The sequence below is a fragment of the Lepisosteus platostomus genome, chromosome 7 (genome assembly GCF_059453375.1).
Source record: "Lepisosteus platostomus isolate fLepPlt1 chromosome 7, fLepPlt1.hap1, whole genome shotgun sequence".
Taxonomy (NCBI): Eukaryota; Metazoa; Chordata; class Actinopteri; order Semionotiformes; family Lepisosteidae; genus Lepisosteus; species Lepisosteus platostomus.
Genome location: NC_142617.1, coordinates 39,953,352 through 39,969,858, shown reverse-complemented (window position 1 = coordinate 39,969,858; position 16,507 = coordinate 39,953,352). Strand labels below are relative to the sequence as shown.

At 45.3% G+C, this 16,507-nt stretch overlaps 1 protein-coding gene across 3 annotated transcripts; it reads left to right on the top strand.

Moving 5' to 3' along the window:
• Positions 1 to 2,854: 2,854 nt before the first annotated feature.
• Positions 2,855 to 16,255, top strand: kctd20 (potassium channel tetramerization domain containing 20). 3 transcript variants are annotated; one of them, XM_088640287.1, is made up of 10 exons: positions 2,863 to 3,914; positions 7,356 to 7,398; positions 7,957 to 8,019; positions 8,357 to 8,442; positions 8,947 to 9,106; positions 9,542 to 9,644; positions 10,816 to 10,936; positions 11,214 to 11,411; positions 13,329 to 13,439; positions 13,903 to 16,255. In XM_088640287.1, exons 5-10 carry the CDS (start codon positions 8,973 to 8,975, stop codon positions 14,190 to 14,192), a joined length of 957 nt encoding a protein of 318 aa, XP_088496413.1. In that variant the 5' UTR covers positions 2,863 to 3,914; positions 7,356 to 7,398; positions 7,957 to 8,019; positions 8,357 to 8,442; positions 8,947 to 8,972; the 3' UTR covers positions 14,193 to 16,255. The 3 variants fall into 3 exon arrangements, with proteins under 3 accessions (XP_088496411.1, XP_088496412.1, XP_088496413.1); XM_088640285.1 differs by lacking the exon at positions 7,356 to 7,398 and having other exon boundaries at positions 2,855 to 3,914; XM_088640286.1 differs by lacking the exons at positions 7,356 to 7,398; positions 7,957 to 8,019 and having other exon boundaries at positions 2,862 to 3,914.
• The last annotated feature ends 252 nt before the right edge of the window (positions 16,256 to 16,507 follow it).

Here is a 16,507-nt window from a genome sequence, read left to right as displayed (position 1 = left end):
CCCCTTCTTCCTGTAGAAGACGATTTTCTTAGTGACTCTATGCTCTCAACATTTTTTATGCAACAACCAATATAGTTATTTGCAAAGCTGGGTCTGTTAACCCAGCTTTTAAAACAGGGGTCTCTAGCCCTGGACCTGGAGAGTCCCAGTCCAGTTATTCTTGAAGGATACCTTAAATTACCTTTTTGCTAAAAAACATTAGGATCGCTTGTAAGTAATTTATCGATGAAGCAGGTAATTTGTGCAATTAAAGGAACCGAGCTCCCTGAGGGTGGAAGAGCCTACAGATTATTGTCCTAGATTATCTCTTCTTAATTGAAAAACTCACAGATCACACTTAAATTATTCCAGATCTTTAGAAATGGTTCTGAAAACCTGCTGGACAGGACTTCCCCAGGGCAGGGTTGGTGACTCCTGTTCTGAACACTCCAAGCTCATACATTTTATGCCAATTAAACACCCTAATGAACAATTACAGTGCATTGCACATGTAGAACTAGAACTTCCGAATCATTTTAATTACGTTTTGTATTCCTTAATGAATTACAGTTTGGGGTGGGGAAGTAGGGTATTTTTATTTGGGCTGTGTTCAAAGAAGCTAAAAGTGATCAAGAAAAGATACAAAAAGCATGTATTATAAATAGTAAGATGACAATTAAAGAAACTTAATAGCTTTGTTTTATGCTGTTTCACAGGTTGAAATATTAGGGAACAATGTGACGTGTGTTTTTTGGGGATTGCCTAAGTTTAAAAAAAATATTGTGGCATTTCCTGCCTTGAGAAGGTGTTGATGGATGCAGTTTCGTCAGATTTCCCTGAAGTCTGAGCTTTTCTGCTCTGTTTGGATTTTGCTTCTTTTGTTCTAGTTGTTGAACTGGAACAGCTCAAGTCTCCTTTGTGATCCTGTGAAGGATCGCTAATATATGACCTTTGAAAAAGCACTCAAATCCCCTCCATGGGCAAAATGTTTCTTTTTTCCTCCAATAATATCAAAATAATGTCATCAAGCGACAAGCCCAGACCTGCGTGCTGGTGTCGGACTGCCCTGTGGGGTCGTTACCGTGAGCTCAGTCTGAAAACACGCTGTGAGCACTAATACACTGCGCTGTAACCTTCTTTGTCATCGGCTTTTAAATGTTGAGTCGAGTAGTCTTGAAGTTTTAAGAGGGTTTGAAACTGAATTTATGCTTTTTGCCGGAATGAAATCCATCTGCATTTTTTGGAATGCTTGTTACAGGTTTTCAATTTTTTTCCTTTATCCTAGTATTTTACAGTTGTTGTTTACATCTCTGGGTTTCTCTTTATTTTGTCGTGAGTAGCTTAGTGGTTCCACCTCGGAGCCTGGGTCAGACAGGGTGTTTCTATCGGGCCAGCCCGTCGCTGGTGTGGGATCCGCCCGCCCTGCGACCGAGCCCGGAAACCCGGAGCCACGCAGAGACCCCTAGTAAGACAAAACTGGCTTGTATTGTTTGCATTCGTTGACTGTGTGTGAAATGGGGGGAAATAATCTGAATTGTGAATAAACCTTTTTTTTTTGCAAACCGTTTGAACTGTTTTTGGGGCTCGTGTTTCCTCTGGCTTTGCTTATTTCCCCCTTGCTGTATGAAAATGGACACGGCGTGTCTTTCACTCAAATTGGCCAGCACGCTGACAGCCCCTGGCCGGTTAGTATCTCTTCTTTTCCCCTTATCTGCGTTGATATTTAATTCGAGCTCTCTTCCCAGCAGAGCACAAATGAGTCACGGCTCGGATTCAGGAAATATTTCTTGTGTGGCAACTCGGCCACACCCCTCCCACTGGCCCGTGTGTCATTTGCCTTTTTTCTCCCCTCTTTTCGTTTTCATTTTTTGCAGAACCAGTCCTGTGTCGGTTCTTTGATCAGCGTCGCCCACGTGTTGAGAAAAATCGAGCTATTTTCTGGAAGTGGATACATTGACGATTGGACACAGATGTTAATGAGCATAGCTGAACATATGTTTTCTTGTTTTTGAAATCTCTTAACTTCTGCTGATCTTTTATAATAATAATAATCGCTTACACTTATATAGCACTTTTCTGGACACTCCACTCAAAGCGCTTTACAGGTAATGGGGATCCCCTCCACCCCCACCCAGCATCCACCCTGATGATGCAACAGCAGCCATAGTGAGCCAGAACGCTCACCACACATCGGCTATCAGTGGGGAGGGGAACAAAGAAATGAAGCCAGTTCGTAGATGGGGATTATTAGGAGGCCATGATTGGTAAGGGCCAATGGGAAATTTGGCCAGGACACCCCAGGTTACACCCCTACTCTTTTCGAGAAACGTTCTGGGATTTTTAATGACCAGAGAGAGTCAGGACCTCAGTTTTACATCTCATCCAAAGGACGGTGCCTGTTTACAGTATAGTGTCCCTGTCACTATACTGGGGCATTAGGACCCACATGGACCACAGGGTGAGCGCCCCCTGCTGGCCCCACTAACACCTCTTCCAGCAGCCACCTTAGTTTTTCCTAGGAAGTCTCCCATCCACATACTGTACATACCAGGCTCACACCTGCTTAGCTTCAGTAGGCTGCCAGTTGTGAGTTGCAGGGTGATATGGCTGCTGGCATTTAGCTTGTTTTACAGTGTTATCATGTTTATTTAACAAATACGCTTAGCTTGCCCATGATTTCCTTCAATTTTTATAATATCTAACCTCACCTGTCCTTTTTACCTTGATTTCTGTATGTACTAGAGAATTAAAATATATATATATTAGATTTTAAAAACACAACTAGATTTTAAAAAGACAACAATTGGAAGACATTTTATGTTTTAAAATACAGCTATCACAATACTATTAAAGGTGTGACTAAAACATTAAAAACTTTGTAACAGCAGTCCCAATACTGAGGGTCCGTGGGAACAGTTAAAGTAGGTATCACTCCCGGCGCAACAGCGACCTCTGCGGCGGCCAGGGCTCCTGCAGCCTTCTGGTGACATCATAAGGAACGGAACATGCCTCTCCTCCAATCAGCGCTGAATCTCCTGTGTGTACTTCCTGATTCTCCCCACGTGAGTGCGTGGGTTAGACTTCAACACAAGCGGTCCCAAACTGGGGATTCTTAAATTATTTAAGATAAATCACCTAGACAGTGTAGTTAAGCCACGTCAGTATATTGGGTACAAGTGTAATTTAAGGCGGTAAGGCATCTAACACCACCATTAAATGTGGAGATTCTTTCATCTAGCTTACCATGCGTTATTTAATTTAAAATACTTTATGATTAGCTCCGAGGGTATACTGTACAGACGATGTGTGCAACAGGGTACCCAAATTCTGATCACCTTATTACTGCTTTTAAGATTTAACGAGTACACGGGGGTAAAGGAGTAACTTATAACTACGGTTCAATTGCAATTGCGAATTTGTTGATCATAGATAACGCTTATATTTAATAACAGAAAACGTAACATTCTTATTTTAATAATTGGATAAACGAATCCTTTTAAGATTGCATACTACCCACGCGCATCAAACGTAGCGTCGCTTTTTAAGAGAAGTGTCCAACTCCCTCTCCACCCCCCAACACACACACACATAAATAACCAACAAAAAAGCGAAGACTTAGTTTCATTCCTGCAGCGTAACAAGCGTTAACTGCTCACAATGCAGCAGGGTCACTGCAACAGCGAGCGAGACTGCGGTAGGGAGAGCCTCCTAGGAAAGCTCTTATTTTGGCAGGCGTCGACGAGGTCTATGCTCGGGGGTAGGGGAGGAGAGATCAGACTACGAGCACAGAAGCCACCGACGGCAACAATTCAAATTCCCTAGGCTGTTTTTTTCCTTCTTATTCAATGAGCTGGCCGTTCTTACATTGAGAAACTGCCTGGACGAGGAAGTACCTTTGTTAATCATGCGTTCAGCGGCGAAGACATGAGGCGATCGTAAGTACCAGCAGCATTCATTTTCCATCTCGCTCTCTCCTGGCACTTAGCTAGACAGCATTCAACATGTAGAAAACACACGATTTCAGGGCTTGAGTCTGTGTGTGGGTGGGTGGGGGCTTCTTAGTATTTAATACCTGGTTAATAAAACCCGGTTTGTTAGCGATGTCAAAGCCCTGTTTCAGGAAACGTGAAGCGCCAGTCTTTGGGAAAGCTAAGCCTTGTAACGTAAACGGGATCAGGTGTACGCAGAATCGGAGTCTTACAGGTCGCCGGTGCAGTTACAGGGGGGAAAGACGGCAAACTTCAAGCGCTTTATGTTATGAGTTTCATTTATTTAAGCGATGTCAGTCGGTTTTTAAGCTCGTTGTGTGCGTAGGACTCGCCCCACGAAATTTAGGACGACGAGGTAAAAAAAAATGGTTTACCTACATGACTTAGAACAAAGAAATGTAGACTTTCTGGTAGTACTGGAAGGTAGCTCAGTGGGATGTATCTTCAAACCATCTGCGACCTGCTGTAGGTTAGAATTGCAACACTTTTCCCACTTTTGAAACGACTTTTTGGCTTTCCTACAATTTGCTTGTCCACCTGATTTATGTACTGTCTAGAGAGCCAGGACGGGTCCGAGTGTTATAGTCATTGCTGCAGGAGTTAAAATTCAGTAACAACGAGAGTGCGACACCCACGGAGTTTTAATATACTGTACAGTAAGTTTTTATTTGGGATGGGGGAGCATCCCTCAGTACTGAACTCGCGCGGTTATCAGACGCTGTGTTTAAAAGAATAATGGTGGGAGTCTGTAGACTTTGCAAATATTGCAAACAATTTCTCACTAGGGAAAGAAAACTGGGCCAGATTGGGGAAAATAGGAGCCTGGTGGAATTATGAGGCTGCTTTGATTTGGAAGTGGAATGTAGCCAGGACCCTGGGATCAGCAGCTCTCCCTCCTTCAAACCTTGCCATGGCCTATTTGTCTGAACCGATGTTCTCAGGTTCTCAGTACAAGTCAGGCGTTATCTGAGAGATGGATCGCATCTGTGTATCCTGCCTTGTGCCCGTTACCTGCTGGGATGGGCTCTGGCTTGCCTGTGGTCCATAACTGGCTGAAGTCGTTAGAGGGTGGATGGATGACCCTGGTATTGTCCCAGTGCACAGACTACTAGATATAGGTTTGAAATGTCTGTCACAAACGGAAGAGCACCACTTACTGGTCCACCAGAACAAAACAAGTGGATTAGATCCTGGAACAAATTAATTATGAGCAACCGATGAAGCTAAGTGGAGTGAATGACCTTCCTTTATTTGTAACCTTTCTGTGTTTTTTCTCTTTTATGACACACTTTTATGACTACCCCTAGCAGCAGTGGATGAATCTTAGATTGGTTCGTATATGCACAGAACACTATTCGACTCGAACCCCAGTAGTGGGTTATATTTGTTCTTATTTCACTTCCATGTAGATTCCCCCTCCGTCCTCTGGTTTGAGTTTCCCCTGTTATTCAGAAAAAGCCCGCTGGGTTGCCTCTGAGGATTCTGACCTCTGCTGGTACAGCACAGGGTCTCAGTGTCCACTTGTATCAGGTTTAGTTCCTTCAGCCTCTTAGTATAAGATGTTCCCTTGAGCCCTGGAATGTCTCTGGACTGATTGCAGAGCAGCAATCTCTTCTGTATAATGAGGTACCAACACTGTGCACAGTAGTCTAAACGGAGCCTTACCAGGCTTCATACAACTTTAACAAAGCATCCCTCGATGTTAATTTCTACGTAGTGTATCCTAACATTTTGTTTGCCTTTTTTATTGCTTGCCTACATTGCCTATACAATGTTTACAATGTTTTGATATCAGACACTTTTTCTCAAAGACATGGTATTGTAACACATACGGCCACCATTGTGCGAGCCGGCTTACCAGCGTGGTGACGTCACCGCCCTTCCCTGTGAATGGCAGGGACCGCAGCCGCCGGGCTGAGGGGAGATTCCCTTTAGCTCAACTGGCTGGGTCTCTGTTGAGTGACGCCGGCGGCCCGGGTTCGAGTCCCCAGTGGTGGGGGGCCGACCTGAGGCGGCAGCGGCGAGGGCGCATACCCACGTGAACCCGAGAGCCCTACAGTATGAAAGCATCAGCCGGCCAGACATGGCTTTAGCCCTTCAGAAAATGTCAGTTGCTGAAAAATCCACAGTGGTTAAAAGTGTAAGCTGTTTGTGTGTTTCTTTAAGATAAGGGTAATATATTGTAAGGCTGCAGTGGCTGACAGGTGGTTTAGTGTCAGGTAGCACTGGAAGTGGCTAGCGAGTGGATCCCAGCCCCCCGCCCTGCGCTGACCAGCTCTCTAGTCCCCCTGACGTCCTGTCGCTTTTCCAGCAGAGCAGGAGTCATGGGTCTCTCATGTGCGCCAGTGGTTGGGCACTTTAAAGTGATCAGGCATCTTGCTGCAGTGTTCATTTTATTCACTGCCGCTAACAGTCCGCAGTTTTATCAGGGCCTCCACCTGCAGTGCCCGTCAGCTGTAACCTCAGGCTGTCTTACTCTGGCATTCCTCCCTTTTCCTCTGTTTGTCACTGATCCCTTTTTCTTACGTCTGCAGTCTCGTCTAATTAGGATCCAGTGTGCGCCTTCTGAAGGAAAAATTGATCATCCTGTGTCGCGCTTGTCTTGTGCAGAAAAGTCAGCTTTTCTGTACTTTTCGGTTGACAGCCTTCCCCCAGCACACACATTTCCATTCCTTTTTTTAAAATGAAAATCCAATACTGCTTCCTCATTGTCAGAACTGGCAACAAGGTTCAGTTAAATTGATCACCTGTGCACCCGTGTTCCGGGAAGTTTCCTTGTCAAAGCCAGGAACAACAGTAGCAGTCTGTTATTTGAGATTCATATCTTATGAAGATCTCTTAAAACCCACATGTAACCCTGAAGGATCCACAAAGCTTGTGGTATAGGACTACTTGACTGCAAAACATTTTTTATTTTTTTCTGTTGAAAATAGTGCAGGAGCTCAGAGGATGACAGTAGGTCTTTCATTCCTGAGAGCTTTCCTCCTACTTACCTGGTCACCTAAGCTTTAGGGTTAGCCGTCAGATTCAAATATCCACTCAGGTTGTAAGCAAACCCATTTCTGTTTAGTTTTTTTTAAGTTTCAGATTGCTCTTACAGCCTGAAATCCAAGATGCTTACGGATGAAATGAAAAGGATACTCTGTCAAAAGCCTGGAAATAAAACAAGTCTTGGAAAGAACGAGATTTAATAACTAATGAGGCTGTGTGACGGGGCCAGGCAGGAGGGCAGGGTTTTTTTTTACGAATGAAACCTTTTCCTATTTTTGTTTTTCTGGGCCTTGTTTGGGGACGGGCGGGCTGCCGCATAGTTTCGCAGCTGACTGTCCTCTTTGTCTTTCACCTCTCTCTGCTTCTACTTCACTTATTAAAACTTTCCACTGGGAGGTGCGTCAGAGGGTGAAAGGAGGCAAGAGGAATGAAAAAGCAGGTCAGTTTCAGGTTTCGCCAGAGCGCAAGAGTACAGTAAGGATCTGTAATGGTCCAGACAGAGGCCTGGGCCTGGGGCTGAGAGGCTGGTACGCTGCCCAGGGCCTGAGCCAACAACAGGGCATTTACTGGGCTCAGTGGGACCCAAACACCACTGCCACACACACACACACTCTCACATGTACACCTGCGTTCACGCACACTGCTAAAGAAATGGAAAAAAACCCAAAAGTATTTTGTAAGCAGGCTATAGAGAGACAGTATTTGGGGTTTCTGTTGTTTGTAATATACAAAGGAGCAGGTAAAACTGACCTTGCCTTGTCACAACATGCTGATTGCATTCCATGCATACTTACACTGAAGCTGAAAATTAGGACCATACTGTTTTTTGGTTTTTACTGAGAAACCCCTGCCCTGCCTTTCTACACTTAGCTGGGAGTATAGATTACCTGCTTCATGGATATATCGGGATGAATCCTAATCATTTTATATACAATTCATTAGTTGTTTTGGACATTTTTGTTGTTAATTAGCCTGGATATCTCTGTCATCTTCCTAGAGGCCCCAGTAGTGTGGGTGGTTGTGTACCCCTCTCTCTTCTGAGAAATGAAGTAAGAACCAGGTCAGTGTACTGGAATTTAAAGAATTTTGTTGTATCTTACATCCATTTATTTGATAAATTTATCAAGTTGTTAAAAGCAAGAGTTCCCGTTAAACACTGTTGCAATTGTGAGATAAAAAGGCCTGTCTTTGCAAGGTACGGTGGTTTGCTCATTTATGTATTTATAGTATTAGGAATTGTAATAAAAGTATTTTTAGTGCAGGCCTACTGGCCTGATTCAGTCAAGTAGTCCGTTTCGCTGTCTGATTTTTGCTTTGCCGAATGCAAATGGCCACAAAAGCACCATTGCTAATTGCCAGACTCAATATCGTTATCCCCTGTCCCGCTTCTTCTGCAGATTCCAGCCAAGCATTCTCAGCACTGACCCCCAGGTGGCGCTGTCTCGGGGTGGAGGGCAGTGCATCAGAGAAAGGGATCGCTCAGGTGAGTCTAGGTGTTTTCCAACCCTTATCCCAGTTTTATTCCATCCACTGAACCACCATACACCTGGAAAGTCTAAGCCCGTATTTATGTGAAATATTCGTTATCTTTGTCTCCGTTTTCCCCTTTGTAAATCGTTCTTTTTCACAGATCAAACCCACATGTTTCTCGGGCAGCCTGTGTTAAAACCATTGCTTCTTAAACTGCATATTTGCATATTTTCATATTTGCACGCACAAGCCAACAACTGAAACGTCCAGCAGCTGGCCATCCTACTATGGGTGCTCCATGCCACTTTTGCAAATTGTTCTTCTAAAATAATTTAGAAATGTGCAAAAGTGCTTTGAGGAGTGTGTTTTGAGCCATATTTTCAAGCCCCAGTGTGGCATTGAGGACTCTCTGAATGTCACTCTTCTTCTTCCGGCCTGTATTGTCCAGTCATGGATGCCAAAGGTGTAAGAGCCTCGCAGGCACTGCCGTGACCTGCCACCTCTTCTTCCCTGGCAGACTCTGCTGGTCCAGGTGGCTCAAAGATGACTGTCGAGTCGGGCAAGGCAGCGGGCACATGCCAGACCTCGTCCGAGAGAGTGACGCTGGTGGTTGACAACACCCGTTTTGTGGTGGACACGGCGGTCTTCGTGGCCCACTCAGACACCATGCTGGGCAGGTAGGGTACCTTTCCGGCAGTGGGTGGTCACATTGGGAACGCCAGAGAGTCGCTTCCACACATGTTTGGGTACAGGGCAAAGTATACATTTTTACTGCCTTTAAATTATTAACAGATATATATTCATGAAATGCATGAGAAAGTTCTGTTTCTGTGGGATGAGCATCTTTCCAATAATTGATATATGGTAGACTCTGACTGAGATGTGCATCATTCGTCATTTTCTTATCCTAATGTAAGAAAAATCATTAAAGAACTAAAATGCTTCACAGAAACCACTGTTTTTCTGTGCCTATGAGCTTGGTGAAAACTACACAACTAAGAAGCACCAAATTTGTGACCTGGAATCCTTGTTGAATGAACAGGCCCTGCTAATCTCTGTACCCATCAGTCTTTGTAGTTGTCTGCACAGTGTCCATTTTCTGTTTGGTCTAGGATGTTTGGGCCGGCCCGCCAACACAACTTCACTCGGCCCAATGAGAAGGGGGAGTATGAGGTTGCAGAGGGCATCAGCGCCGCCATCTTCCGGGTTATTCTGGTCAGTACCAGGCTCTGCTTTTTATTTGTGTCATAGTGTATTGAAAGGTTTTGTTTTCGTACGGTGTTAAAAGACATCAGCTGTGTTGCCAGCTTTCCTCTTGGAAAGTTTGATTTAACTTGCCTGTCGAAAACCCCTGGAGAGCTTCAGCTCATCTCTTTATGTGTTGAAATAAAAGCATCGTTCGGAGGCATCTTTGGAAATGTATTTGTTCTGAAAAACTCCTATTAGAAGATGGATAAAACATTTTTTAAAACATTGGTTTAAAAAAATCTATTTTTAAATTATTTAGACCTTGTGTAAAATATAACACAAAAAAAGAAAGTTATTGTTGTGTATATATTTGTGTACATAAGGTTGTGGATGACTTCCAAACATCTTTAATGACAATTGATGGACATCTATAGACTTGCAGATGTATGTATTGACATGAGTCCTTCTGTTAAAGTCAGTTTAACATCATGCGTGCTGCTAGATACAAGAAATGAGTGCAGTTAACACTTTTTGGAGGAACTGGTATGATATAATAACACTTATTACATTTAACGTTGCGCATAGACCCGTTTCAGACTCGGGGTGCGAACATTTGTATCTGAAACACATCCTCCTCGGAGAGATGTTGCAGATCTCTCAGAATCATTGAAACTAAAAGACGTGTGACTGATGACGCCTGGAGGCAAACAGCCTGGAACAGTGATACTCTCATGATCTGTCACATGGCTGTCGGCACGTGTCGGGCTAGGAGTGCTTTAGATTTTGTGATGCAGAAGTGTGATTGCTTGATATACAGGAGAGGTGGGGAGTGTTGGGGAAGGTTACCTCTAAAAAGGAATCCATTCCAGGAACAAGTTACTTTTGTAACTTGGAAAGATGACTTTCTTGATGGAACTAGATTTGTCAGAAATTGTTATCGGTTCCGGTGATCAGTGTAGTGGTACGTGAGTGTACAGTTAAAAAAGAAGTGCGTTAGATCTTGAAAGCAAGATTCCCTGACAACTGAGGTTAGAGCAGCATTAGGAGCAGTCTGAGATGGAGGAGCCTGGCTCTGGCGGATCCCTACTGTCAGGCAGGCAAAGGCTTTTCCCCAGCCCTAGGGTTTTGGAGCAGGAGGGAGTGGGGGTGTGTTACGGTTTTTTCTCCGTCTGATCCCAGACCTCGCTCTCTCTGCCAGGATTATTACCGGACGGGGGTGCTACGCTGTCCGGATGGCGTGTCGGTGGCGGAGCTCCGTGAGGCCTGCGACTACCTGTGTATCAACTTCGACCATGGGACGGTGAAGTGCCGTGACCTCAGTGAGTGCGCCAGCCTCCACCTCCTCTTCCTCCTATTTGGCCTTATTTTTGAGAAAGTTATGGCAAGTGGAGAAGAGAAAATGCACATACAGAGTCACTTGTAACTGATGTCTAACTGCTGTGGATGTAGAAAGCCAGAAGAGGGGAAGGTGCAGCAGGAGCAAAGACAAGCTGTGCCACGTTTGTGCAGAGGCAGATCTCTTGCCTCTGACTGGCTGCCGTCCTGGGCAAGGGCGAGCAGTGTAAGAGCCGAGCTCCCTCTCTCTCCCTCGGCTAGGTGCCCTGCTCCACGAGCTGTCCAACGATGGCGCGCGGAGGCAGTTCGAGGGCTTCCTGGAGGAGCTGGTGCTGCCGGCCATGGTGTCGAGCGCGCAGGGCGGCGAGCGGGAGTGTCACATCGTCGTGCTGACCGATGAGGACACTGTGGACTGGGACCGGGAGCACCCGCCGCCCATGGGCGAGGAGTACTCACAGAGTAAGGGCTTCTGGGACGCTGAACCATCCTCTGACCATCTGTAGCTTCTGTAGTCTGTGCTGTCTAACTGCACTGGGGGCTTAGGATTAGGGCTACAGTTGCCGGGACCCACAGATACTTGGAGAGAGCTGTTAACTTGAGAAATGGAGCAAGTGGGGTTGGGACTGTGGAGCTGAGCAAATGACTTGGCTACATGCTGACCTACACATCTTGTTTGAATTGACATTCCAAACAAAAGAACTTCAGAAACTTGCTAAAAGGTTGATAGATGTTAAAGCAGGGCAGATCACCTGCTCCAAAATGCAACAACAGACTGATCTCGCAGTGTTTTGTACAAATATGTGTAGAACATGCGAACAGTCCAGTTGTAACATTAACCCTGATAGCTACATTTGTAAAAGAGTGTTTTTCAACACCAGTGTCTCCTTGTCAGCCTTTAATAAACTGCCTCTCATCCTGGAACATTCTGCAGCTGGAGGGAGGGATTGCCAGCTGTCTGACACGTGGTGTCCATGTGCTTTTCCATCGCTGCCTCCCTGTTACCTGTGAAGGGGTGGCTTGGACTCAGAAGCAGGGATATGTACGCTGTGTTTCTGGGCTTTGGTGATTGAGTACCTCAAAGCTGGAGGGTAGGAGGCTGTATTTCATCAGTGTTATGTCATGAGCACTCTCCACAATGGAGATCCAAGATCAGTGTTTGTTCACTGCAGCACTACCCACCTCTGTAGCAGAGCCTGGATGGATTGCTGTTTATCGTAGCATGTATAGCATTTCCACTCCCTCCCACCTTTCTGTACTAGGAAGTTCCTCAGTGAGGAGGCTTGGATCACCAGCGGAGCGCTGTCAGGGGTTTACTCGGAGCACAACTTTTGTTGGTGTTTTTCTCAAGTTGCCCCCTACAAATAGCACAATGAATCCCACCGCATTTTCATGTGCTCTTTTTGTGCTGCTTTCGTTCCCAAGATATAGCGCCTGCTTTCTGCCGGGAGTCTTGCGACCCTTATCGTTCTTGGTGGAGGGCACCGGATGACTCGCATCCCTGGAAAAATAAGTAAATCTCCGGATCAAAAGCAGCACAAGCTATTTTCAACAGCACAAAGAAATTCAGTGGGTTTCACTGTCTGCGGCCAACTTCCCCAAGCTCAGAGAGACGGCATGGGTGTGCTGGCTGGGCGGAACATGTTACCGAGCCATGATGCAGCATGCTGACTCATTCAGATCTCTCGAGAAGCAGCTTGTCTGGGGTTTCACTGTCAACCTGCAATGGGGGTGGAGGAAGGGGAGGACTCTCTGGCCACTTTAAACAGAACTGCAGAAGCCTACAGCTACAAGACTTAATGTGATCACAGTTGGGTAATGCCTTACGGCAGTTAGAGGGTGGGAAAAATGCATCATATACAGCAGGAACTCGGTTGTGTGTTTCATTCTAAAAGCTGAAGCACAGGGAGGTTCAGCAGGTCTCCGAGGCTGACGCGTGTGTGAGTCACTGCTTCAGCTGGTCCTGGAAACTGGGAGCCACCTTGTAACACTGGATCTTAGACACTAGATCACCTGGAGTTTGAATCCCACATCTGCTAGCTTTTAATAAGGCGTGCCAAGATTGCACACCTGTGTCAGTGAGATGAAAAAAAAAATATTGATCAGTTCCACCTCTTCATATATTAAGACATTCCTCATTTGCAGTCTCAGATTTTTGGCTGAAATGTCTCAGGTTTTTGGTAATGTAGCATTTAACATGTTTTGTTGCGAGTATTGAATAGCCTGAAAATAAAGAGCTGTAGTGAGACTGAATGAAGGTGTGGCCTCAGCCATGTTGTCACAAGTGCAAGAAGTTCTGTGTGGGGTAGTCTTCACCTGAGAGAGCCACCTGGTGGTGTGTTAGCAGCATGCCTGACCTCTCCTGGTCTCTCTGTCCAGTCCTTTACAGCACCAAGCTGTACCGCTTCTTCAAGTACATTGAGAACAGGGACGTGGCCAAAGCCCTGCTGAAGGAAAGAGGGTTGAAGAACATCCGCATTGGCATAGAGGGTGAGTGGCCCAGTCTCCTCCTGCTGTTCTGTGAGCTGCCATCACTTAGGAATGCCAGCTGAAGAAATGACAAGGTCCCACATGGGCTAGCTCTTAAGTGCCCAGTTCAATAACATTGCCTTCACAGTGACTTTCATCTCAAAAGAGCACAACATCAGTTCAGCAGTCGGGTACAATTGCTCTACTAATTAGCTAATTGTATGACTGCACACCACTAAATTATGAGTTGTGTTTGCACAGTTAATATTTCCAATCCATATCTAGGTTTTCAGTATAAATTGCCCTAGATGAAGATGTTAAAGTAAAAAGCATCGTTTCACCAGCAAGGTCTGTATGCTGGAATGCTGCCATCTACTGCCGGGAGTTTGAAAAGTCTACTTTGGAAAAAGTTTGGTTTGGTTTCACCTCCGGTTTCAGCCTTTATCTTTATAATAGGTAATTACGACATCTCCTTATTTCCCAGGGTACCCCACGTGCAAGGAGAAGGTGAAGCGCCGGCCAGGTGGGCGGTCAGAGGTCATCTACAACTACGTGCAGCGCCCTTTCATCCAGCTGTCCTGGGAGAAGGAGGAGGGCAAGAGCCGTCACGTGGACTTCCAGTGTGTGCGCAGCAAGAGCGTGCCCAACCTGGTGACCGTGGGCGAGGGGGCCGCCCCGGCCGCCCACCACCCCCTGCCGCAGGTGGACGAGCTGGACCGCCTCAACGGGCCCTACCCCCGCCTCCTCTCCTCCCATGTCCCCGACGAGGGCTGAGTCCCGTCACGCCCACATCCCTACTCCCACCCTCACCCCCAAGCTCCCTCAGCCCTGGGCGAGCACCACCGATTACAGCACTGCTGCTTCATGCACAGATTCAGAGGTTAGGTGCTCACGTCAAGGAATGTTTAGATGAGAGCAACAGTGGTCTGGATTTTTCCAACAGGAATGTCTGTTTTCTTCAATGCCAATGTGCCAACATGCTTCCAAGTGCCAGAGCAGCTGTGTGGTAGCTACTGGTGGGGTGCCTCACCAAGCTGAACCCAAATCGGCATCTGAAAGGAGGCTGTGCAGAGCCGGGACTCTGTTGGCAAAGTGCAAATACTGTATGTGACAACACATGCAAAAAAACAAAGCGCAGACCTCTTGAAGATCGTCTTCTACTGCAGAGCCCTGCCTGTTGCAGAGATCAGAGGTTTCACTCTTGAACTAAAATGCCAAGACGACTAACTGGTTTGTGAGTGGGGTATTTTTCAAGAGCCTGTTGCCTGACTGGGGACTGAGGAGGAGTTGCTGATATTTGCTGGCTTTTGCTGGAGATGGGTCTCTCGGCAGGAGCCAGCTGGGGCGTGACAGGAGTCTCTGCCTGCCACACACATGCACTGTCTACGAAACGTACCATCTCATGCAAATTTCTACCGCGTTTGTCTTAACGAAGAGAAGTAGATGAGAAAATCTAAGTGTTTTCGTGCTTGCTGCACCTGGACTTCCTCTTCGGCAGAAACAGGCCGGGCTGTCATGTGGCACGTGTGTGATGGGTGGCATGCTTTTGTGTAGCGCCTTTCGTGATGGCTGTACTGTATCTCAAAGAGCTTCAACAAGTAGGAAGTTGTCTTTTTCAGAGTGCGTGAGATATCCAGGCCTGAAAGACTGGCCATTGCCAGAAGTTATATAAAACTGTGTTGCAAATGTACTGCATTCAGTTGTGAATAAGGGTCATAAAGCTTTGAGTTGCTGTTAAAATACAGAAATGATGTTATAGTAAAAAATCTGCATAGAAATTTCTTCCATGGATTTTCCGCAATATCGTTACAATCTGCTTTCAGATCCCCTTATTTGTGCCGACACTGTTGCTTCAGCAGTAGGTGTTCAGGAAAGCTTTTACATTTAAGCGTCAAAGTCCTTTTTTTTTCACCCAAAGTGAGCAGTTGGATGCTTTACATAAAAAAGGGATTTCTTTTTTCTGAAGCACAATTTTTAAAACTGGAAAATAAAAGGCATACATTCAGCACACTATTGCAAATGGGTGGAGAGGTATTTGCATTTATATTCTTTCCTGTAGTTCCAGAGGTTTTCCAGGTCTTCTGTGCCAAGACGTGAATGTTTATGATGAAATGTATCATTGACTGACGCAGAATACCTGCATCTTAAACACCACTAAAATATTTATGCGAGAGATTCACTTGGCACCATTTGCATTTTGGAATGAAGCCTTTTGCAATTTCTTTCTAAATGTCTGCTTATGATACACAAAATGAGAAGTATGTCTTTCGGTGATCATGATCATACTGCATTGCATCTTTAGTAGAAGCCATTGAAATCCTTTAAAACAAAGCTAAAGGATTCAGAAACATGCGTAATGCACAAGGAGGGCAGGAATTTCTCCTCCCCCACCATGGTCATTGGTTAATTGCAAACTTTGTGTATTGATTAATCAAAATGTTTATTCTGGTTTTGAAAGTACGAAGACTGTAAAGGAAAATGGTGATGCTGAACTGATTATAGTGTACATTTCATTCTCGAGATGTGGTGTATGTTCCCATGGTGACAATACCCCCCTGAAAAAGTGTACATTGTTGGGAAGCAGTAAACGATTAATGCAGCTCTATCCAGCTTGTGACATTTTGTTTAGTTTTGCTTATGTAACTTTTACTGCTACCAGCTTGCTGTCACTTGTGACAGGGAACTACATAAACTAGGATGAAGCTTGTAGTCTTGGTTTTAGGTTATGAACAGGTACAAGCTTGTGCATTTGTAACATTTATCAGGACAAGTGTAAAGTTACTTTATGCCTCTTGTTGTACATCACTGCAATACAAAACTTAAGGGGTTGTTTCCAATTTTGCTGAATATGATTTCTTTTCTGGATGTTTCAAGAAAAAAAACAGGAGCAGGCTTAGATCAGCAGGATACATACAAGTTAATGAGCACAAAAACCTTGTCTGCTCAGGCAGAAGATCCTGTTACCTCATTCACTGCTTAAGGCTATTTCATACGAGATGACATTCTTTGATTGAGACCATGGGTGCAGGCAAAACGAAACATCTGACAGCTCATGAGCTGATAATCGGACAGGAAAAAACATGATAAAC